Source organism: Equus caballus, chromosome 6 (genome assembly GCF_041296265.1).
Source record: "Equus caballus isolate H_3958 breed thoroughbred chromosome 6, TB-T2T, whole genome shotgun sequence".
NCBI lineage: Eukaryota > Metazoa > Chordata > Mammalia > Perissodactyla > Equidae > Equus > Equus caballus.
In genome coordinates, this window is record NC_091689.1 from 79,261,075 (window position 1) to 79,285,889 (window position 24,815).

General features: G+C 39.8%; 1 protein-coding gene across 3 annotated transcripts; it reads left to right on the forward strand.

Moving 5' to 3' along the window:
• The first annotated feature begins 2,741 nt into the window (after positions 1 to 2,741).
• Positions 2,742 to 24,428, forward strand: C6H12orf54 (chromosome 6 C12orf54 homolog). 3 transcript variants are annotated; one of them, XM_005611129.4, is made up of 9 exons: positions 2,742 to 2,837; positions 3,556 to 3,675; positions 13,835 to 13,865; positions 14,368 to 14,406; positions 17,642 to 17,674; positions 19,690 to 19,714; positions 21,425 to 21,473; positions 22,894 to 23,075; positions 24,219 to 24,428. In XM_005611129.4, the coding sequence occupies exons 2-8, from the start codon at positions 3,611 to 3,613 to the stop codon at positions 23,033 to 23,035; spliced, it is 384 nt and encodes a 127-aa protein (XP_005611186.1). In that variant the 5' UTR covers positions 2,742 to 2,837; positions 3,556 to 3,610; the 3' UTR covers positions 23,036 to 23,075; positions 24,219 to 24,428. The 3 variants fall into 3 exon arrangements, with proteins under 3 accessions (XP_005611186.1, XP_005611187.1, XP_005611188.1); XM_005611130.4 differs by having other exon boundaries at positions 2,749 to 2,877; XM_005611131.4 differs by having other exon boundaries at positions 2,789 to 2,923.
• Positions 24,429 to 24,815: the final 387 nt, after the last annotated feature.

Consider the following 24,815-nt stretch of genomic DNA (forward strand, 5'->3'; position numbering starts at 1 on the left):
GTCACGGTACTGGAGGATGACTTTCCTCTGTGGGATGCCCTTTTATATCCTCATTACTGGCCTACAATAATAATGCAATGGCTGGCTTCCCACTCATGCCTTTGAGCGAAGTGTCTGTACTGTTGATTGGCTTACTCGTTCGACATACATTTGAGTTCCTTCTATATTCCAGACATTGTTCTTGGCACTGTCGATACAATCAACAATGACTAAGACAAAAGCCCACATGGAGTTCACATTTTACGAGATGAAACAGACAGACAAAACTAACAAGTAGTTATATTATGTCCAGTAATGATTAAAAGAAAAACAAATCACGGGGATGGCCTGGTGGCATAGTGCTTGGGTTCACATGCTCTGCTTTGGTGGGCCCGGGGTTCACGGGTTCAGATCCCGGGCACGGATCTACACACTGCCTGTCAAGCCATGCTATGGTGGCATCTCAAATACAAAACAGAGGAAGACTGGCACAGATGTTAGCTCAGCAACATTCTTCCTCAACCAAAAAGAGGAAGATTGGCAACAGATGTTAGCTCAGGGCAAATCTTCCTCAACAACAACAACAACAAAAAAGCAAATCAAAATAAAGGACTAGTCAGTGGTGGCAGCTGATGCTTTAGACGGGGGATATAGGAAGATCTCTCTGAGGAAGTGTCATTTGAGCAGAGACTTGAAGTGACTGAGATTGCCAAACAAATGGTCAGGAAAAGAGTGTTCTAGGAAGAAGGGACAGCAGGTATGAAAACCCTGAGACAGTAGTGTGTTTGGCCCATTTGAAGAAAAGCAAGGAAGCTAATGTGACTGGAGCAGAATGAGTAGGATGGAGGTGGGTAGGAAAGGATGTCTGAGGGGCAGGCCTGGATGTGGAAGGACTGTGAACTTTGTTCTAAATGTGATGCAAAGGGAACACAGGGTTTTGAGGAGGGAAGTGATGTGATCTGTACACATTTTTAAATGATTATTTTGGTTGATGCAGAAAGATAAAAATGGACCAATTAGGAGCTTCAGCAGTAGTCTAGGAGATAAATGACTGGCTTGGCCTGGATGACAAGTGATCAGATTCAGGATACACTTTGAATGTAAAGCCAACAAGATTTTCTGATGTAAGATAGAAAAAGAAAGGACTCAATGATGATTCCAAGGTTTTTGACCTAAGCAAGTGGATAAATGGTGGCACCATTTAACATGATGGGGAGAAACAGGTTTCCAAGGTGGGTGGAATCAAGAATTCAATTTTGGATAGTGAAAGATTTGGGGTGGTTAGAGACAGGTGGTAACTTGAGTTAGATTATGGGATGTATCTGGGCATAAAAGGATATAAGTCCCTGTGATGAGGGATGATGGAAGGAGGAGTTTAGAATTCTCATGGAAACTAAGGCAAGTAGGCAGGTAGGTCATGATGGGAATGGCCCTGATGGTCTCTTAGAGGGAGGGAGAGGCTAACTTCTAATCAGGGGCCTTTCTGCTGATTTTTTAAAGCAGTTCATAATAGTAAAAAGGCAGTGTTTAGGGGGCAATCATGGTGGTCTCACTAGTAGAACCTGGAGCCCTAAAATCTCCTTTCAAAACTAAGGATGGGTAGTGTACCTTCCCTTAAATCCTGCTGAAGACAGGTAGAGAGGCAAGCAAATGTCCATATCTTTGTCCATGAACCTACTATGGATTTTTTTTTTTTTTTTTTTTGGTGAGGAAGATTGGCCCTGAGCTAACATCTGTTGTCAATCTTCCTCTTTTTCTCTCCCCAAAGCCCCAGGGCATAGTCGTATATCCTAGTTGTAGGTCATTCTAGTTGTCCTATGTGCTATGCTGCCACAGCATGCCTTGATGAATGGTGCATACGTCCACACAGAATCCGAAGTGGTGAACCCTGGACCAGGGAAGTGGAGCATGCAAACTTAATCACTCAGCCACGGGGCCAGACCCCTACCGTGGCCTTTTGCAACAGGGAGCACATGTTGTGAGTCCTCTTCAGATTTCAGACCTCTGCTTCTCCACTCTGTACTTCCGCATGAGGGATGATTTGAATCTTTCCCACCATTACCTGGGCAGGCGGTGGGGCACTGCAAGGTTCCATCTTACTGTCTGTCTGCCTAAATACACCATAACACACTTCCCATTTTATCACAACCTCCCCACGTTGGCACAGCAGCCTCTCTGAGCCTGTTCCTCCTAGGGTTCTAGTTGCAGGGACGAAGTAGGTCCTTGGTCCCTTCTCTTCTCAGATTTTTAAACATACTGGGAGATTTTACATGTGCCATCACCAAAAAGAAGCAGATCCCTCTCAGAGTTGCACAACTACATCTAACATCACTTCTGTAGTACTTACTTCCTGCCTTCTTTTCAGCACTTGGCTTTTTGGCGTTTTTCTGCAGGAAAACTGTCTTCATCCGCTCTGAGGCTTTACAGCCATGATCATTCACCAGTCTTTGGTGATCTTCCAAGTCAAAGACTTTTGGAATTGAAAACAAAACTATTTCTCTCAAGGACCTAGCTCACAAAATTGAAAGCCAAATTTTGCAGACTCTGTTTTGAAACTCAAAGTAAAAAATGGATTCTTCTTCTGGGCTCATTCCTACTGTCTCTCAGAAGCAGTGGATGTCTCACGCAATGGGTGGAAGTCAATGAAGCAGCAAAGATTCCAAGAAATTAAAATTTCACAGTATTATCTCATTATTTTGTCACTATCATTTGGATATTGACTGAGCACAGGCTGAGGGTGGCAGATTTATGAGGTCATAGCTGAGGTCACAGAAGAGTTGAAAAGAGCAAGGTTTACAGGGGGGCAGATGAGATGGGGCTGTTGTGAGATGGGGCTTAAAGATAAGAAATTCTAGGGGGTAAGAGATAGGGTGAAGTGTGTTTGGGGAGCCCAGTTGGGTAAGTTCCTGGGCATATTCAGACCAGCTCCTGCTGGGGTTTGGAGGTGCGAAGAACAGGAGGGGGAAACTGGGAGGCAACTTCTCAAAGGAGGATTTAACTCTTGCCTGGGTTACTACTTTGGTCTTTCAGCCCCATGTGGTTTTGAGAGCATCAGTATGAGGTTTCCCTTCTCCTCTACAAAGCACTTGAAGGCTGGAGCTGACAGACCTCCAACCTGTAGTGCTACCCTTAGTTGACCATGAAGATTCTGACTGTGAGGTGGGATGGGATGGGAAATTTGCCAGTCTTGAATTCATTATATACTACTTCCTATCCTTGCCTTAGAGCCCGCCTTCACCTCAAGGAGCCTCTGGCCAACTCCCTAGCCCCAATCCCAGCTAGCTATTATTTTTTACTTACGTTATTTATCTTTTTTACACCCACCTTCTCCCTAGATTTTCTGTTCTTACTGAAAAAGAAGTCAGGAAGACTACCTGGGGCATATGTTTTCTTCCTCTCGCACTTATTTTTCATTACACATATGTACACACACATACACGAATACAATTGACCTATTCAAAACACAGATGCTTCCTGAACTACTGAGACACCTGTCCTGGTAGTTCTCCAGTGGGTAAGTGCTTCTCTTCTCATTGTACACCTGCCCTCTCCTCCTATTCATTTATGCCTCCCCAGGGCCTAGAGCTATCTCCATCTTCAGCTCCAGAGTCTGGTTTCTGTCCGGGGACAAATGGCACAGCATGTCTTCCAGGATCAAGAAAGAAAAGCAAGAAGGACCTCCAGGCAGCAGGAAAGGTAAATAGGGCTAAAGATGATCTTCAAAAGTCCTTAGATCGGATAAGCTCTATGGCAGAACTACGATCACAAGTCTCCCATCCCTCTTCTGGCTGTACTTATTTCCTGGTTGGAGAAAGTGGAGACTCTCCTGTGTCCTCTCTCTCTCCACCTCCTCAATGGATGACACAATAGCCAATCTCTGTCATCCTATTAGAGGATGGGCATCAATCTGAAATACCTCTAGGAGTTAATTGGGTATACAACCTAGGAACATTTATTTATCTCAGGGTTACCTTTCTCTAAGAAGTCCTTGTGTCCTCTATAGTATAAATCAAGGTCAACCATTAAAAACCATGCTTCCCTTGGACTAGGGTGAAGAGAAGGGCCAGAATCTGCTGCTTGAGACTGAATATGAGACCCAGGCAATGTTATCCATAAAGTCAGAAAAAAGGAGGCTTGCTGTGAGCTTATGGCTCAGGAAAGCCTCAAAAAAGAAATGGGACTTGGCTTGAGCTTTTGAAGTATGCAAGTGATGTCTTGAGATAAGGGTTTGTAAGAATTCAGGAAGAAAGAGAGTTTAAGGCGTCTTCTAGGTTTCTAGGCTGCTTATCTTATTAAAGTACTGAAAATGGTTAACTGGGCCTCAAGTCTGAGAGCCAGTGAGGAATTGAGAAGCCTAAAACTTGTAGGAAGATGGAAATCTGTTCTAAGAGCACAAATTATCTTCCAGACAGTTGCAAGACTCTGAGGAGAAAATAGTGACTCCATATCAGAGTCTCTGAGGGTTCTATATGGGAAAGCACATAAACCACACCAGAGACCTGACTTCTCTGCTAATGAACAGATGTCTTGGCAGAGGAAGAGGGCAAGACATTGTAAAGATAGCAATCACAATAATATATTAATAAATAATAAAATAAAATATATTAATAAATAATAAATAACCTTTAAAGTTACAAGGGCTTTCATATAATCCACCCCCACCCCCAAACCCTGTGAGGTAAAGATGATTCTTCCTGTTTTTTAGGTGAGGAAACAAACTCATATAGGCTAAGAGACTTGCCAGACACTTTGGAACTGGAACATGGTGCAGCTGGAATTCAAACAAATTCCTCTGTCTCCAACTCCCAAATTCTTCCTTCTGCAATGTAATTAGGTTTCTGATAACTGAGCTATAAAACAAGGATGGAAGAATATCTTCTGCTCTTTTAGAGAAGTCATAACAAAGAGTGGAATCAAACAGACCTGAGATGGAATTTCAGCTTTTTCACTACTATTCCTTAGCATATAAGAGTGTCGGTTTGCTGCATAGTAAAAGTGTCATTCCACACCTCCCTCACAGGACTGTTTGAGGATAAGATATGTAGATCAAAGCACCTACCTCAGTACCTGGTTCATAGAGGCTCAATTTTCTCCCAGTTTCCAGTGACAAATCGTGAGAATTCTGCTGTGAGTGGATCTCCTCTCCTCTCCCCACTCTCACCTCCCTCTCTCCCCACCACTTCTCTTTCTCTATATATCTATATCTATACATATATGTCATTCTTTCTCTTCATATCACACCACACACACACTTCCTAACCCTTTCCCTCGATGTCCTTTACCCAGTGTGTCAATTATTCACTACCTTTGTTTACAAGGATCTGGATTAAAACCTCAACCTGGCAGAGAAAACTCCAGGTGAACTCAGTTGTTTTATTTTCTCTCCCCTCCTCACTCCCTAGAATAGGTAGATGGAATCCCTGGGGAGAAGAACCTTAAAAGTAAGGAGGTGTTCAGGATAAGGGTCATGGTTTGGATTTGCAGGAAGAGCTGTCCCCAAGTTCCATAGAGAAATAGCACTCTAGCTGGCAGAATTTGGGGCATGAGTCATCGTATATGATGGCTCCAAGGAGATTTTCACCTTGTTCTTTGCTATTCTGAATGTAGGTTCATCAAGAGTCCCCTCTTATCTGGAGATCTGTTAGGTTCAATGTCCTCGTAGGCTCAGTATTTGCTTTCTTCTGTGTCCCCCAGACTCACCATGGTTATTAGCCTCCCTAACCTTGTTTGGAAAGACTTATTGCTTCTTTACATGGCAGCAGGAACCCCAGGCCAGAGATGTAGGATCCTTGAGTTCTGAAACATGCCTTCCCCTCCATCACCTTTCCCTTTTTTTCCAATCTCTTCTGAGGGTCCCACTCTAGGGTTCCCAAAACAATTCTAGGAGGTAAAGACCAACCCTTACTCCCTCCAGGTTGTTACCAATCCCCTGACATCCTTTGACCTGTCGCCTCTACACAAGTCTCCACTGGGTCAGAAGATCCAGGCTGACTTTGGTGAGGATACACTATTATGGTAGATCAGACTGGTTGCCCAGTTTTCACCCCTCTCCTTCTTACCAGTTACTCCTCTAACCTTATATACAGCTATTCCCTCTCCCAGGTGATTTTGGCATCAATTCTATTGGTCTTGAGGAACAAGTGCTTCAGCTGTGCTGCCAAGAATAAGAAAAATCTTTCAACTTCTTCTTCAGCCTTAAATTCCCATCCCCACCCATCAGAGGTCATGAAGAACACATTTTGGGGGGACAAAAAAGGAAGCAGTTTGATAATTAGATTTACTTTCTCAAGACAGGCCTGGGCTGTTCAACAAGTTAGGTAGGCTGCAGGGAGTGGAGCAGACACAATTAGGAGGAGAATGGTAAAGTTTAATGGCAATGACCATCACTCTTACTTTTACTGCTCTATGCTTTAAAGTTCTCAAAGTGCTATCACAATAGCCAAGATTCTGGGAAGATAATGACATAAGTCCCAGAGGAGATATGAGAGGTGGGAGGTGGGACCCTGGCTATCCTTCCTGCATTTTTAGTATAGAAACATCAAGAATTCTCACTAGGAGTTACAGGATAGAGTTTAGGAAAAGCCATTGGCTTGTGTTCCCAGCACCTCATCAGGTTTATTTTAATATTTTATTGTATATATTTAAGGCATACAGTTTGAGGATTCAATATATGTGTATATTGTAAAATAATCATCACAATCAAGATAATTAACATATACATCATCTCACAGTTAATTTTTTTGGTGGTGAGAACACTTAGGATCTACTCTCTTAGCAGATTTCAAGTACACAGTACAGTATTGCTACCTGTAGCCAACATGCTGTACATTAGATCTCCAGAACTTATTCATCTTGCGTAACTGAAACTTTGTTACACCTTGGCCAACTCATTTCCCTCTCACTCAATCCCCTGATAACCACCATCTACCCTCTGCTTCTATGAGTTTGGCAATTTTAGATTCCACATATAATATAGATCATACAGTATTTGCCTTTCTGTGTCTGGCTTACTTCACTTAGCATAATGTCTTCCAGGTCCATCCATGTGGTCATAAATGACAGGATTTCCTTGTTTTATTAAGGCTGAATAAGATTCCATTGCAAGTGTATGCCACATTTTCTTTAACCACCCCATCGTGGACATTAGGTTGCTTCCACACCTTGGATATTGTGAATAATGCTGCAATGAACAAAGGAATGCAGGTATCAAGGAATAATAATTTCAATTCCTATGGATATATACCCAGTAGTGGGAGTGCTGGATCATGTGGTAATTCTATTTTAAATTTTTTTGAGAAACCTCCATACTGTTATCCATAATGGCTGTACCAATTTACATTCCCACCAACAGTATACCAGAGTTTTCTTTTCTCTACATCCTCACCAACACTTGATAGCTTTCTTTTAATTGAAGTATAATTGACAGATAACATTATATTAGTTTCAGGCGTAAACATAACGATTTGATATTTGTATATATTACAAAATTATCACCACACTAACACTAGTTAACATCTGTCACCATACATAGTTAAAATTTTTTTTCTTGTGAAAAGAGCCACAAGTCTAGTTAACATGTCACCATACATAGTTACAAAATGTTTTTCTTATAGTGACAACTTTTAAGATCTACTCCCTTAGCAACTTTCAAATATGCAATACAGTATTATTAACTATAGTCACTATACTATACATTACATTCCCATGACTTATTTATTTTATAACTGGAAGTTTGTACCTTTTGACTCCTTCACCCCTTTTGCACACCCCCACTTTCCCTTGCCTCGGGCAACCACCAATCTGTTCTCTGTATCTATGAGCTTGTTTTGTTTTTTTTTTAATTCTACAGATAAGTGAGATCATATGGTATTATCTTTCTCTGACTTATTTCACTTAACATAATGCCCTGAAGGTCCATCTATGATTTCCTTCTTTTTGTGGTTAAATAACATTCCATTCTGTTTATCCATTCATCCATTGAAGGACACAGGTTATTTCCACATCTTGCCTATGGTAAATACTACTACAATGAACATGGAAGTGCATATATCTTCAAGTCAGTGCTTTCATTTTCTTTGTATGGATATCCAGAAGTGGGATTGCTGGATCTTATGGTAGCTCTATTTTTAATTTTCTGAGGAATCTCCATACTGTTTTCCATAGTGCTGCACCCATTTACATTCCCACAAACAGTGCTCAAGGGTTGCTTTTTCTCCACATCCTCACCAACACTTATTTTTTGTCATTTTGATAATAACCATTCTAACAAGTGTGAGGCAATATTTCATTGTAGTTTTGATTTGTGGTTTGATTAGTGAAGCTGACCATTTTTCAAATACCTGTTAGCCATTTGGATATCTGTTAGCCATTGTATATCTTGTGTATTTGAAAAGTCTATTCAGGTCCTTAGTCCATTTTTCAGCAGAGTTATTTATTTTTTCACTATTGAGTTGTATGAGTTCCTTATACATTTTGGATTTAACTCATTATCAGATATGTGGTATGCAAACAGTTATTCCCATTCTGTAGGCTGCCTTTTTATTTTGTTGATTATTTCCTTTCTTGTGCAGAAACTTTTAGTTTCATGTAGTCCCACTTGCTTAATTTTGCTTTTTTTGGCCTGGGCTTTTGGTGTCATAGCCAGAAAATCTCTGCCAAGAATAATGTCAAAGAGCTTTTCCCTATGTTTTCTTCTAGGGGCTTTAGAATTTCAGGTCTTATGTTTAAATCTTTAATCTACATTAGTTTTATTTTTGTGCATCTTGTAAAATAATGGTCCAATTTCATTCTTTTGCATGTGTTTATCCAGTTTTCCCAATACCATTTGTTGAAGAGACCATCCTTTCCCCACAGGGTGTTCTTGGCTCCCTTATCATATATCAGTTGACCACATTTGCAGGGGTTAAATCTGGACTCTATATTCTGTTCCATTGGTCTATGTGTCTATTTTTATGCCAGTACCATACCATTTTAATTACTATAGCTTTGTAGTATAGTTTGAAATCAGAAAGTGTGTTCTCTGGCTTTGTTCTTCTTTCTCGGGATTGCTTTATGTATTCAGGGTCTTTTGTGGTTCCACACAAATTTTAGTATTGTTTATTCTATTTCTGTGAAAACTGCCATTGGAATTTTCATAGAGGTTGCATTGAATCTCTAGATTGCTTTGGATAGTATGGACATTTTAACAATATTAATTCTTCCAATCCATGAAAATAGGATATCTTTCCATTTATTGTGTCTTCTTCAAATTCTTTTATCAATGTCTTACAGTTTTCGATGTATAGATCTTTCACCTCCTTGGTTAAATTTATTCTTAAGTATTTTATTCTTTTTGATACTATTGTAAATGAGATTTTCTTAATTTCTTTTTCAGTAAGTTAACTACAGTGTATAGAAACACAACTGATTTTTGTATGTTGATTTTTTATCCTTCAACTTTACCGAATTTGTTAATTAGTTCTAACAATTTTTTGGTGGAGTCTTTAGGGTTTTTTATACATATATAAGATCATGTCATCTTCAGAGACAGTTTTTTAAGATTTTTTTTTTCCTTTTTCTCCCCAAAGCCCCCTGGTACATAGTTGTATATTCTTCGTTGTGGGTTCTTCTAGTTGTGGTATGTGGGATGCTGCTTCAGTGTGGTTTGATGAGCAGTGCCATGTCTGCGCCCAGGATTTGAAGCAACGAAACACTGGGCCGCCTGCAGTGGAGCGCGCAAACTTAACCACTCGGCCACGGGGCCAGTCCCTTCAGAGACAGTTTTACCTCTTCCTTTCCAATTTTGATACCTTTTATTTCTTTTTCTTGCCTAATTTCTCTAGTTAGGACTTCCAGTATTATGTGTATAGGAGTGGTGAGAATGCACCCCCTTGTCTTGTTCCTGATCTTAAAGGGAAAGCTTTTAGCTTTTCACCATTGAGTATGACATTGGCTGTGGGCTTGTCATATGTGGCCTTTATTACGTTGAGGTATATTTCTTCTACACCTTATTTGCTGAGAGTTTTATAATGAATGGATGTTAAATTTTATCAAATCATTTTTCTGCATCTATTTAGAATTTTATCCTACATTCTGTTAATGTGGTGCATCACAGTTATTGATTTTTGTATGTAGAATCATCCCTGTATTCCAGGGATAAATACCACTTGATCATGGTGTATGATCCTTTTAATGTACTGTTGAATTTGGTTTGACAGTATTTAGTTGAAGATTTTTGCATCTATGTTCATCAGGAATATCGTCTATAGTTTCTTTTATTGTAGTATCCTTATCTGGCTTTGGTATGAGAGCAATATTGGCTTCATAAAGTGAGTTTGGAAGTGTTCCCTTCTCTTCAATTTTTTGGAATAGTTTGAGAAGGACTGGCATTAACTCTTTAAATGTTTGGTAGAATTCACCTGTAAAGCCAACTGGTCCTCAGCTTTTCTTTGTTGGCATGTTTTTGATTACTGATTAAATCTCTTTACTCATTATTGGTCTGTTCAGATTTTCTATTTCTTCATATTTCAGTTTTAGTAGGTTGTATGTTTCTAAGAATTTATCCATTTCGTCTAGGATATCCAATTTGTTGGCATATAATTGTTCACAGTAGTCTCTTCTGATCTTTGTATTTCTGTAGTATCAGTTGTGATGTCTTCTCTTCCATTTATATTTTTATTTATTCAAGCCTTTTGATATTTTCTTTGACATATTAGTTGTTCAGGAGTGTGTCATTTAATTTCCACATGTTGTTGAATTTTCTAAATTTCCTCCTGTTACTGACTTCTAGTTTAACACTATTGTGGCCAGAAAAGATACATGATATGCTATCAATCTTCTTAAATTTGTTAAGGCTTGCTTTTTGGCTCAACATATGAACTCTCCCGGAGAATGTTCTATGTGCACTTCAGAAGAATCTTGCTGCTGTTAGATGGAATGTTTTGTATATGTCTTTTAGAACCATTTTGTCTATAGTGTTATTCAAGTCTGCTATTTCCTTACTGATATTCTGCCTGCATGATCTATCCATTGTTGAAAGTCGGCTACTGAAGTTCACTATTATTGCTGTTTATTTTCTCCCTTCAGTTCTGCTTATATATGCTATATATATTTAGGTGCTCCAATGTTGGGTGCATATATACTTATAATTGTTATATCATCTACATGAATTGACTCCTTTCATTATATAATAACCTTCTTTCTCCCTTGTGACAGTTTTTGATTGAAAATCTATTTTCTCTGATATAAGTAAAGTTACCACTGCTCTCTTTTGTTTACCATTTGCATAGAATATCTTTTCCATCCCTTCACTTTCAGCCTATGTTGTCCTTAAAACCAAAATGAGTCTCTTGTAGACAGCACATCGCTTGATCTTTTTTTCCTCCATTTAGCTACTCTGTTTCTTTATTGGAAAATTTAATCCATTTACATTTAAAATCATTATTGATAAGTAGTTATCAATAATTACTATTGCCATTTTGTTGTATTCTCACTATTGTGTAGTTCCTTTGTTCTCTTCTTCCTCTCTTGCTGTCTTCCTTTATGATTCGTTGAATTTTTGTAGTAGTATGCTTTGATTCCTTTCTCTTTACCTTTTGTGTATGTAGTAGAGGTTTTTTCTTTGTGGTTGCCATGAGGCTTACATAAAACATAGTATAAGTCTATTTTAAGTTAAGAACAACTTCAATTGCATACAAATCTCTACATTTTTTTCACCTCTCAGCCACACTTCAAGTTACTGATGTCATTATTTACATCTTTTTATATGTATCCATTAACAAATTATTGTAACTATAGTTATTTTTAATATTTTTAACTATTATACTAGCATTAGAAGTGATTTAAGCACCATTACAGTATTCTGTATTAGACTAAAGTATTCTGAATTAGACTACATACTAATCTTTTTCAGTGAGATTTATAGTTTCATACGTTTTCATTCTGTTGCTTAACAACCTTTCAGTTAACTTGAAGACCCTCCTTTAGCATTTGTTTGCCAAGTCTAGTGGTTATGAACTCCCTCAGCTTTTGTTTGTCTGGGAAAGTCTTTCTGTTTCCTTCATTTCTAAAGGATAGCTTTCCAGGGGAAGTATTCTTGGTTAGCAGTTTTTGCTTTTAATACTTTACTTTATCATCCTAATCTCTCCTAGCCTACAAGGTGTCTGCTGAGAAGTCAACTGATAGTCTTTTCAGAGTTCCCTTGTACGTGGCAATTTGTTTTTCCTGCTCCTTTCCAAATTCTCTGTCGTTTCCTTTAGATGACTTGATTAAAATGTCTCAATGAAGATCTCTTGATGTTCAGTCTCTTTAAGATTTTTGAGCATCTTGAATCTGAATGTTCATTTCCCTCCCCAGATATGTGAAGTTTTCTGTCATTATTTCTTTAAACAAGCTTTCTGTCCCTTTCTTTTTCCCTGCTCCTTCTGGGGATCTCAAAATGTCTCTACTGTGTCATTTGATTGTGGCCTCTAAGTCACAAAGGCTCTTTTGCATTCATTTTCTTTTTGTTCCTCTGTTTATATTTCAAATTATCTGTCTTCAAGTTCAATGATTCTCTCCTCTGCTTGATTAAGTCTGCTGTTGAAACTCTTCATTGTATTTTTCGGTGCAGTCATTATAGTATTCAGCTCCAGAATTTCTGTTTGGTTCTTTTTTATGGTTTCTATCTCTTTGTTGAACTTCTCATTTTGTTTATGTATTGTTTTCCTTATTTCCATTAGTTTTCTGTGTCCTCTTATGGCTCACTGAGCTTCTTTAAAATGATTATTTTGAAGTGTTTGTCAGGCAATTTGTGGACTTCCATTTCTTTGGGGGTCCATCACTGGAGCTTTATTTTGTGATATTTTGTTGATTCTTCATATTCCATGAATTCTGGCATTGCTGTCTTTGTATTTAAAGAAGCAGTCCCCTGTTTCAGTCTTTATTGACTTGCTTTGAGAGTGAAAAACCTGAACCAGTTAGCCCAACTAAAGATTTTGGGGATTTCTCAGCCTATTCTATAGGTGCACTCACTCCTATCTTCTTGTTTCCTCTTGGGGAGAGCTTAGGATTTTGTGCCTTCTCTTGATCCCACAAAGGCAATCTGGGTGCTGAGAGCCTCCTGTTTATTTGCCCCAGTGGTTCCCTGGAACATTCAAGATTGTATGCCTTTTCCCATTCCCACATAGTTGAGCAAGCTGCTGATATCTACATACTGTCTGCAGAGGCTTGCACTTGCCATTTGTAGAGGCTTGCAAGCACTATCTTGGGGAGAGTGAAGTGCTGGGGGCATGTGTCAGTCATTTGAGGGGAGGGGCCTGCAGTTGAGGAGTCCCATGGAGTTCATGGGTGGGCCTCTTGGTAGAGATCACAAACTGGTAGTAGGATCTGCAGTTGGTTTTTGAGTTCCATGTGGTGGGCTGCTGTGAGTATCCACCCTTCATCTCTGTTCCTAGCTCCCCCCATACTATTCAGCTATGCTTATCCTCAGTGATCTGGGTGGGGTGAGGCAGAAGTGTGCCTCTTTGACAAAGTCTCATGAGGCTGGGGAAGGAGGGTGCTCTTTCCACTCTCACTTTCCCCCATGGGAGAAATCAAAGGCTGAGAGGGTCTCTCTTGGCACTGAGCTATGCTGCCTTTGGGGAGGGGGTGACATGGGTAAAGTGAAACTGTTTTTATTATCCTCTTCAATTCATCTATTCATGGATTTTTGTTCAAATGAGGTGCTGGAATCTCTTCACTGGGCTCCTATTTTAACACAGAGGTATTCCCATCCATGAATGTTTGTCAAAATTTCTGTTTCTGCAGGGGGTATGAGGGCTGGAATCTCCTATTCTGCCATATTGCTGACATCACTCACCCAGTATCTCATCAGATTTATATCATCCTTTCTTTCCAGAAAATCCATTGAAGACAGAATGAGACCAACGGTGGGTAAGATTTCTAAAAACACTGGTTCTTTGGGGGCTCCTGGTTCCTGGAAAAAGCAGAGGAGAAGAGGGTGTGGCCATGAGGCAGGAAAGCTGCCTAACAAACACCATATCTTGGAGGACTTGGACATTGTGGTTTGGGGTGCTCTTGAGAAGCTGGTGGGTCACTGTCTGCCAAGACTAGGTAACACCTTCAATGCCACTACTATACTAAATAACTCCAGAGGCAGGCAGGCTATGCAGGTATTGATAAAGTGGGTAAACATATGAGTCTGTTTATACCTGTCACCCACCAGCTATACCAAGAGATGACAGGAGATATGGGTAGGAATGACCCAGCAGGGATGAAGAAGACTTTGGGCTGCCTCACAAATGGGATAACTTCAAGTTTCTATCTCAATTCCAAAAAAATATCTTGTATTCTATCAGTTTCATGATGTGTCAATTCAAATTCTGAGAGAGTTAGGGTACTGTTTCCAAGATTTGTCTCTTATTTCAACAGGAAGCACAGTTAACAATCACTGAAACCCTGTGGGACCAGGTAAGTACAGAGGGGTCATCTTTGACAGCATGGTGAGAGGTGGAAGAAGGGAGAGAGGGCTTAAGAAAAGAGTAAAGTTCTTTCTTTCCCCTTGAGAAACTTGCTGATTGATGGGAAAGGATTACCATGGTCCGTCTCATTTTGTCTATTACTCATCCAGTCCCAAATCCTCAGACTTCTCCTGTCTGAGCATCACAGCGCCCCTTCTCTACATCCACCTGTCCATTAGATAAGCCCTCGCAAATATGTTTTCTCTGCCAGCCATTTAATAAGAACTATATAGTGAATAATTTAAATCTCGTTCACTAGCAAGCACATTAGGGCAAGTACAGAGAAAGCTATAGTCTTTAACTCTCCAATCAGAAGAAGGCAAAGTTATCATTTTGCTGTGAAAATTAAAGATCTTAACTCTATTTCTGATCAGAAAGAAAGTTGTTTTTACCTTTGGAGCCACTCAAATTGTCTGAAAAATACTTGACTGTGGTCCTTGATTCCTACATCGTAAAACACAATTTTCTGAAATATTTGGCTCCTCCAGAATGAGTTAGCTTCAAACTATACCACTCAAAAAATAAATGAATAAACTTGAAGAGTAGAGATATTTAGTTTTATCCATTTGAATGCCAAATTGAGTCCATAAAAATGATTACTTTTTGCATAATTGGTAGTGAGATATTATTTCCAAGAGCAATATGCCAAGTGGTCCCATTGCTTCTGGAGCCCTTGCCTGGAACCTGATTGGGATTTTGTCATTAGCACGGAGGAGGATTGTTTTCTCCCATTGGCTATGGCTGGAGGGTCTGTATCAAGACATTAAAAGACATAAAAATTGGATTAAGTCATTCAGATACAATTTCAATATAATCTCAATAGTTGTGACACCCTTCTACTTTGCTTTATCATGGGAAACTGCTTTCTTACTAAGGCTTTTCTCTACCTGTTCTGAATCCTTTAGAATATTCTAATAAAGATTTTGAAGGAGCACAAATGCCAGATTCACTCTGTGTACCAGAGATTGCCAACAAAATTTTTTAAATGCTTCAAAATGTCCTACATATTCCCAAGTTTATTGACAATAATCTAAATGAGAATAATGGCTAACAGTAGAAAAGTATGCCTGGAGCTTTCTTGTTCTTTATTTTATTCTATTTGAGAGACTCACATCTGCTATTTGTTGGAGAGATGTAAAGTGCTGAAAAGAAAGTAAAAGAATATGAGTCTGTACTTTGGGTGTGAAGAAGAACTGCCCTTTCAGGATGTGTGGCACATGTGTGTGGGGACGGATTGTAATTAGTCTTTGGGTGGTGAACATGAGGTAATCTACACAGAAATAAAAATACAATAATGTACACCTGAAATTTATATAATGTTATAAACCAATGCTACCGGAATAAAAAATAAAATAAAATCTCACATCGGGAAAACTTAGGAAAAAAACAATTGCCCTTTCTGTGGTTAGGAAAAAAACAGTATTTTAATCTCAAGGAAATTAGATTAAATCACTTAAATTGGTTTAAAGAGATCTAGTTGAAAAAAATGTCTTCCTTTGCAGAAGATAATTAAATCAGATGTTGAATAATGAATGAAATTGTTGAACCCTATCAAGAGAGTGCTTTGGGATCTGAGAACTATAAGTTGAAAATGATAAATAGGCTCATTAGGTTACCAATGGGAAATTATTGCCTTCAGTCTTCTAACAGAAGAAATGCCATGAAGCAGTAAGTCTCAGAATCTAATTAAGCCCTGATTTTTGAAATTGCTTTAAAATAGACTTAAATTTAATAAATTTGAGAGTAGCTTCTTTTAATTCTATTAAAATTAATATCTTTTTCACTTTGATAGAATGTTCTTGGTTTCCCAGATATGGGAAAATGACAATCAAGGTGGCCAATTCTCAAACATGAAAATGCCAGATTTCACTTTATATTTGAATGGTATATCAGTGCAGAAGCTAGTTAGGCCCATAAGATAGCCTGAGCAAACTACTGGGAACTTTCATAGGACACAGACATTTACTTGGAGTTTCTGAGGCCTTCCAAAAAATATCAGCTATTTCAACTTCCCAATCTTGACATTCTAGTTGCATGTACATTTAAACTCTTGGATAGAGAGAAAAATTAGAGGACAACTGATCATTTTTGAACCTACAATATCAACTTTCCATATGGAGGTACGAAGGAAAAGTCTATTTCTTAAATCAATGACTATGGATTTTTTATTAAAAATGAGTAAATGTCTCCACAGCGTCTCCTGCAAGGCCTCATTGAACAATATTAAATGAAATGAGTAACGTGATCAACTTTTTTATTCTCTGTGATTTTCAATGACTCTTTCTATAAATTTTACAAAAAGAAATAATCCTCTTAATTAAAATGTTATATTAAAATATTTTTAGTGTTCTTACAATTACTATACTAGCTAAAGAGTGAGTTGCTTATGATAACATTCAGAAAACCATCCTGTTGGGAACCAGTAGACAGTTGGATACCTTTGACATAATACAGGGTGAGTATGATATAACAAAGAGTGTTGAGAGGCAATAAATTGGTAACTGGCACAGTCCACACCATTGACTATTCAGCTTCCATATGCACCCTTATATACAAGTCAAAACTCCTGAATATCAACAAAAACAACTCTATATTTTCACCAAACAACATACAGCTATGTCTTAGAGTCTTCATCCCTTCCCCAAAACAAGGCAAATCAGTTTTCTAACACTGTATCCATCTATGGCTGGGTGAGAGCACAGGTACATATTTAGTTTTACAAGAAACTGTCAGAGCTTTTTCCAAAGTGGTCATACAATTCTACACTCCTTCCAACGATGTATGAGATTTCCAGCTGCTCTATAGCCTCACCAACATTTGGTGGTGGCCTCCTGTGTATTACAATATAAATACAAATGTATTGATTTTAACAGCTATGCTTAGCTTCAGAACAAGGACCAATTAAACAGAAATGAAATATAGTAGTGGATTTCATTTACATTCCTTTCACAACTTAGCCCTCTTTAAATAACTTCTTATATTTCACCCATTTACCATATGGAGAAATGGCAGCCCAGAAACAAATGTACAGAGGTGTCAATGGGATTTATTGCTAGAGCTAGGAAGCCATAGTCTCTTGGCATTCACATTATACAACCAAATGACTGGGAGATTCTACACATAAAATCCTTTTGTAATAAAATCTATAACATTAATTTTTCCATAATTTTTTTGTCTTCTTTCAGGTGCTAACAGCTTTTAGGGATATACAAAAGGAGGTGAGATTAAATTTCAATTCTCTAAATTCCCTGGCCGCATCACTTTCCCTTGCTCCTGCTTTTTCCATACCCTATTATGATGTTGACTCTGATCAAAGTTTTAGTTTCATTTCTTTAGCTGGTGATTTCTCCCTTTAAAGAGTAGCACTGACTTGTCAGTTCAGGAAGCTAAAGCAAAAAGGTGCCTAACAATTCCCTTGTGGAAATATGATAATATAGAGAAAACACTGTATCTCTCAGAACTTCTCTTAGCAAGAATACTCTATGTGGTTACTGAAACACTAAATGACTGAGTAGGGAGGAGTCTCCAAGTGATATCATAAACTGCCTTATTAGATGAGTATGTCTATTACCGCAAGGAAGTGCAAATTAGAGGCCAGAGCTAAACCTCTTTGCTGAAAAGAAACAATCTTCCTCCTCTGCTCTCCTCCATGCAGATATATTTTTTCTATATAAACACTGACCAAATATTTAAAAATACAATCAAACATGCACCATATTATTGGCCTTCCCCAGACACAGTGATTATACTAGCTGTATTAGCTCACTCAAGATATTGATATGTCTCAGTCCTACCAAGCCCACTGTCCCGCCTTATTTTTTTGCTGTCTGTCACAGTGGAGAGCAACAAGCACTATATACAAAATTGCTTATCAACATACTATTTACATAAGCAAACACATAACTTAGAACAAGTACTAATATTATAAAACTAGCGCAAATGGAAAACTGTACAGATGTCTTAACTTTCGTTCCTCTCAATATAGTTTCACTAAAATTAGAATCTAAATATAGGATGAACCTCCTGTAGACTTCAAAAACAGTAGCTCTCTCTTTCTAGATGGGGAGAAGTGATGGGAAAAGGGATTGAGAAGGCATTGAAAATAAACTTCTTTCTAGATATTTCACTATCTGGACTACTCTTGGCCTTAGAACTGAGCCCCTTTCTATAGTCCAAGAAGCCAGGTCATTGTATCTTGCTGCTGTGTCTGGGGCTTACTCTAGGGAAAATTACAAGAGGGGATTGGGTAGAGATCAAAAGCTTGATGTTTTCACCCAAGTTTTGCCTTGGGGTCAGAGTGCCTCCACCCTACCTGGAACTTTAATCCCCTGAGGCCTGAGTCTCCTCCAGGTAAGACTTGAGGTTAGTAAGAGGAGGCAGCTTGTCCATAAGTAGAACTTGTGTGTGTTGATTTCCATCTTCTCAGGGCCTATAAACAAAGTCAAGGTCCCATCTGACATCCTCTGTGCTGAAGCTCTATTCTAGTGCTTCTTCATGGAGTCCATCAGACACAATCCCTGCCCTCATAGATCCCCCAGGCTGGTGTAGACAAAACAGACACCTAGTCACAGACTTAGAAGGGCAATTTTTGTACATAAATACTGAGAGAAGAAAGCCAAGCAGAAGATAGCAGGGAGAGCTAGAATTAGAATATACTTTTTTATGATTAGGCAAACTTTAAGGCCTAGCCCTAAAGCACTGTTATGTACAAAGACCATCTAGCCGCTCCTGTGAGCTCAGGGGGTCCAAAGTGGATCATCAACAGCTATTTACCACAGGATGAGTATGAAGGAATTTTTTTCAAGGGCTTTCACAGATACTTAACGGTTCACCTCAGAGAACCACTGGAGACTCAGTGAGGAGGGTGAAATGGGCCAGAAAAGGGAGAGTAGAAAGGCCAGGAAGCATAAAAGAGGAGAGGTCACTGTATGAGTGATTAGGACTATAAGTAATGGACTGTATGTCTCCCCTCTCTAAACAGGCCACAGCTTGTTCCGTTTATTTATTCATTATTTATCAAACATTTATTAAGCATATGCTGTATGCAGGGCATTATGTTAAGTGGTTGGTGGGAGGGATACAAAAACAATACAAATCCTGCTTTCAGGAAACTTAGAATTTAATTTCATTCCCAAGAAGCCCATATCTCCCACATAGACATCCTAATATTTGACCCCTGACGGTCCAGAGGAGACTGGCCCCTGACTTTCTCTGAATTTTCATTATTTTTCAGCTGCAGGAAGATGCTCGGATTCGAGGTAAAAGAGCAGTATTCCAGGGTTTGAATAAGCCATGAGTGGTGGGAGGGAATAAGGAGGAGTTCATCCCAAAGTCTCATTGTGGGATCTTCCATTTGGCTAAGAACTGGAGTCCAGGTCCTCTTTTCCTTTCTCCTTCAGCCAAGCTAGGTGTTGACTTTCCTTGAACTTCCATACACACTCCTAGTCTCTCCTCTGTCTAGTCCAGTCATCTGAAAACGGACAGCAGGATCCCTTTCCCCCTCTGGATAGCTGTTGAGGGCCTAAGGACACTGTCAGCCCTCAGTCAGACATGGCTCTTTTCAGTAGAAGAGAGACGGCAAGCCTAGAGGGGAGCAGCTTCCCAGCTCTGCTGTAAGGACTTAGCACGGCTGGCACAGGGATTGAATAGTGGGAACGTCAGAATGGAATGATTTTTCAGGGTGGTCAAGTTATAGCTCTCAAATGCCCAGATGTAAATTCTAGTGTTTCAGGAAAATACTCAAAACACCCAGGAGTCTAGAATTATAGAATAAAAGCCATATTTGGAGCTCCTTCCTTCACCCATCCAAGAAGTAACTAATAAATCAGAGCTTTTCAAGCTTTTGCATGTATACAAATCACCTGGGTACCTTGTTAAAAAGTAGATTCTAATTTAATAGTTCTAGGGTGGGCCTGAGATTCTGTATTTCTATGAAGCTCCCATGTGATGCCAAAGCTGCTGGTTCACGGATCACACCTTTGAATATCAAGGATGTAAAGGACTGCGCCCAGTGAAACATCCTCTAATGTCAGAATGAAATAAGATTTAATTCAGGGACTTCCAAGTCTTATGGAAAGATTGAGGAGACTTCAGATGTGGGTGAGGGAACCAGAGGGAGGAGAAAATCAAAAGAAGATTCTGACTTGTCTAGGGGTCTCTCTGGGAATTGGAACTACTCTGCTTTTCAACCCCTCTACAAAACAGAGCTCCTAAGAGTCCAAATCTTCTTGAGAATCTTGCAATACGGCCAGTGCAGAGAGAACACCCTCTGATCTTTCTCCAAGTCTGGTCAATCACCTCCACTCCAGAATGATAAGGAAATATCGCCAGGCAGAACCCATCATGAGATACAGAGGGAATTTTTTTTGGCTGCTGATCCCCAAGGATCAACAGGTCAAAAGAGCTAAGCTTACCTCAGCTTGAAAGATGCTCTCCTTTATGCAAGGAAGACTGATTTCCAAAGAGGTCACTACAGGGCCCTAGGAACACCCACCTGATGACCCAGGATGTAAAAATGTGGATTGAGAATCCTATCTGCTGCTATTCCTAAAAGGTGGCGGGGGGGGGGGGGGGTGGGGAGGGGGGAGAAGGGGGCGGGATTCAGGATAAGATGAGGAGAATTCAAGTCTCATTGTATCCATTTCCTATACAAAAAAAGGAGACAAGAAGTGTGAAACTAAGGACCTGTTCCAGTGGCAGTGCCCTGGGACTGAGGCATTTGACTAACTCCTAATGCCCAGCACTGGTTAAACAGAGATCTGGTGGTCATGATTCCCTATGCTTTGCAAATGACTAGATGTCTGGTGTTACATTCTGCAACTCCTTCTCTGACAGGCCTGTATGTCTTCAGCTTGCCCATATGTTTTGGCCTCTTCCACTTTGACTGGCTATACTGCAAACTAAGGAGGGCTCTTAGGGAAACATTTCTAGACTCCTGGTAACAGAAGGACTTCTTGTGTTCTGCTTAGGAATGAGCAGCTGCTCCGTGACACGCACATCATCTGCATCCAGGACTGTGTAAGTGGCCCTCTTTTGATAGTCCCCAAGTGAGATGGCATCCACTTGGATATGGGTGTGTGGATAGAAGTATAGCTGGCTCTGAGCCTAAGCCTTCAGAAGCCTGTACTTCCAATATACATCTCTTCTAAAGGGGCAGGAGGTGACCTCCCACCACTCTCAACTAATGGTGAAGTACAGAGCCAGGGCTTCCTCCTCTATCTTCAGCCCCATCAGAAACCCCTGGAATTTCAGGATCAGTTCTGGATCTCACCAAAATAGAGTTTGAGAGATTCTCTTCATTCAACTGAGGGAATAAGGGAACATAGAAAGAATGACAGATAAGGAAGGCCATGAAAAAGGAGTAAAAAATAAGGGACTTAGAAGGAAAAGGACTTAGAATAAAATTAATAAAAGTTTGAGAGTCTTATGCCTTAACATCGAGAGATGTCAATTTCTTTCCCATAAGAAAAAGACTAGGAGAAAAAAAGACCAAGGTACAACACCAGAGATTTAACTTAGACATTCAGAATGACTTTTCAACAGTGACAACTGAGAACTAGAGGACTGGGTAATCAAAAAAGACAGCAGCATCAAGTTCTGCAGAAGACTTCAGAAATACTTATTTAAAAATCAGTTTGGGAGCCGGCCTGGTGGTGCAAAGGTTAAATCCTTGTGCTCCACTTTGGTAGCCTGGAGTTTGCCAGTTTGGATCCCAGGCATGGACCTACACTGCTTATCAAGCCACATATAAAGTAAAGGAAGATGGGCAAACATGTTAGCTCAGGGCCAATCTTCCTCAGCAAAAAGAGGAGGACTGGCAGCGGATGTTAGCTCAGGACTAATCTTCCTCAAAAAAAATCAGTTTGACACGTTTCAGATATGGTCCTGCCTGAACCAGGCAACAGAGGTGAACTCCCTAGGTCCCTGTTTAAACCAAATTTGATTCTATCTTAGAGAGCTGGCCGTGTGAAATAAAAACTATTCCTCTTAAAGAAATAGATCATTATACTTTAAATTGACCAGTGCTGAAACCATGAAAGGAATAATTAACAGCTAATCTCATATTTACATACATTTTAAATGTAATTATTATAAACCTTTACATATGACAAGCACTTTTGATTGGTCAGAACCATATTGGATCTACAATTTTACTTAGTTTTAATATTCCTCAGGCAAGTATGAGGAATTTTCCTGACTTTCCTGATGAAAGCACAGGCTCTGATAACTTATGACACTATGTCTCCTAATGCCCAGCAAGAGTTCTTTCCTGTAGGCGACACAATCATCAAGGATTGCAACTCCCAGAGCCAGTGATGCCCATTCCCGGTTGCCTGACATACCAAAATCTCTAAGGACAGTGGAGGCTAGGGAGGGGGTACCCAGGGATGGGCTCTCTCTCTCTCATACATTCACAACCTCCTCTTATTTGGTACAGAAGCATGAGGCCTCGGGATTCTGGGATGACCCTACAGTCAGGAAGATTGCTGCCAAGCACTAGAAAACAGCCTTCAGGGGCCCAGGTCCACAATCTGAGAAGCCAGCACCCTGATCAATCAGCTTACTACCCTGGACTCTAATTCTACAATCAAGGAAGAATGCCTCCTCTGCTTCTGCCAGGTGTTTCACCCAAATGGCATTTCCCCTGAGCTCCACTCTGTCCATCCTGTTGTAGTCAGGAACCCGGGACTCACGGGTCCTCATTCCAACATGGCAGAGCAGCACTCTACCAAGCAAGTGTGGTCCAATACAAGGGACAACAGCGTGAGAAGGTGGAAGGCTGAGGGCAGGGCCAAGTCAGGAGTTTTTGGCCTCTGTGATCAAGACAAAGAGCCAAACAGAGTGTGTCAGGTGTGAATAGTTCTGTATAGGGAGGAGTGTTCAGGAATCAGGAAGAGACAATTATGGGACAGAGATGGAAAGACAGAAAGTTTAAAAACACACTATGAAATGTGAGGCCCATTATTCCCTTCTGGAAAGTGCTCTGGAAACCTATATTACCTTCGGGGCTTAATTCAGAATCAAGAGTTAAACACAGTAGGTCCATAATAGACTCCATTGTCAGGATTTTCGTTAATAAAGTACTTGCATGTTTTGTCCTCAAAGGTATTGCTTAAGCGACAGGCCATTTCCTCAACCTTTTTAACTTCCCTACTCCCTAGTTTCATCTGACACCTAATCCCATATGGAGAAGAAGACTGTCTCAGATGCTCACCTGTGGCATAGACTACACTAACCACACTCTCTGTCTGGCCTGTCTAGGGCTTATTAGGAATTCTTCTTAAGACAGAGTCTGAGTGATGGGTGATAGAGAAAACTGGGCTCATCTGTATGTGTTCAGTGACTGTGTGCTTTCTTGAACAGTCCCCTTTCAAATATTTTATCCCCTTTCCCCAAATATCAGCAAAAATACACAAAATGTTCCAAATTTTCGCAACAAGATTACATCTTTCTGAAAGAACACGTACACTCACAAACTCTTTGTCATCATTCAAAACTTACTTTTCCTTTAGAAATTAAGGCAGGAAGCTTCCTTTTTCTTCAGTACAACACAGGCAGCAAGCATGGGATAGCAAAGAGTGGACACTGCATAGAAAGAAGATGGTATACAAGCAGTGGATCCCCTCCCTTAGTTTGTTTTGGCTATCTTGGATAGGGTCATGGGGGTAGAAACATCACCATGAGGACTGCTTTTATTTTCAGTGCTACCTGCCTAGTAAACTAAATTTCTTTTATTCCCATCCACGTGACTCTGACATCTAGAGCACAGCTTTGGTTTCCTGAAAAAGAGAAGTTATTAGGCAGACACCATCACTGACCCAGAAGAGAGAGTGATACTCATGGGCAGAGAGGCCAGGGTCTATGACTGTAACTGGGAACTTGGAAATGGAGTGAGACCCAAGCACATCACAACTGTCAAGCAAAGAAACAAGCAAGCAAACAACTGATAAAATAAATGTGATGTAAAAGACATTTTCCCTGTTGGTTCTTACTGGGTAGTGCAATGTGGTGATCAAATGTCCAAGTAGGGTTTTATATTTGGTTTAGAAAACAGTACTGTAGATTAGGAGAAGATCTGGATTACAAAATCACAAACCCATTTTGATTTTGCCCAAGTTATTCTCCTTTGTGGGCCTCTGTTTCCTGCCCTGTAAATAAGAAGGCATAACTGGAAAATGCTGAAGGCCCCTTTCATTGTGATCTAGATGGTCTCACAGTCTATGATTCCAGCATAGCTATCCTCTAAACTGTGAAAAAGCTAACTAGTCCAAAACTATTTTCCACAAGAAAGGACTATTTAGCATATTTGTCAAAGATGACAATGTTTGCACATATAAATGCACATATTATATGACAGGG

What these genes read in the sequence shown, in the direction of transcription:
- C6H12orf54 (XM_005611129.4), top strand. Translation starts at nt 3,611, where the DNA reads ATGGCACAGCATGTCTTCCAGGATCAAGAAAGAAAAGCAAGAAGGACC. An exon ending in ACCTCCAGGCAGCAGGAAAG is followed by an intron (nt 3,676 to 13,834) that starts GTAAATAGGGCT and finishes CTTTCTTTCCAG; the next exon opens with AAAATCCATTGAAGACAGAA. An exon ending in TTAGGGATATACAAAAGGAG is followed by an intron (nt 17,675 to 19,689) that starts GTGAGATTAAAT and finishes ATTATTTTTCAG; the next exon opens with CTGCAGGAAGATGCTCGGAT.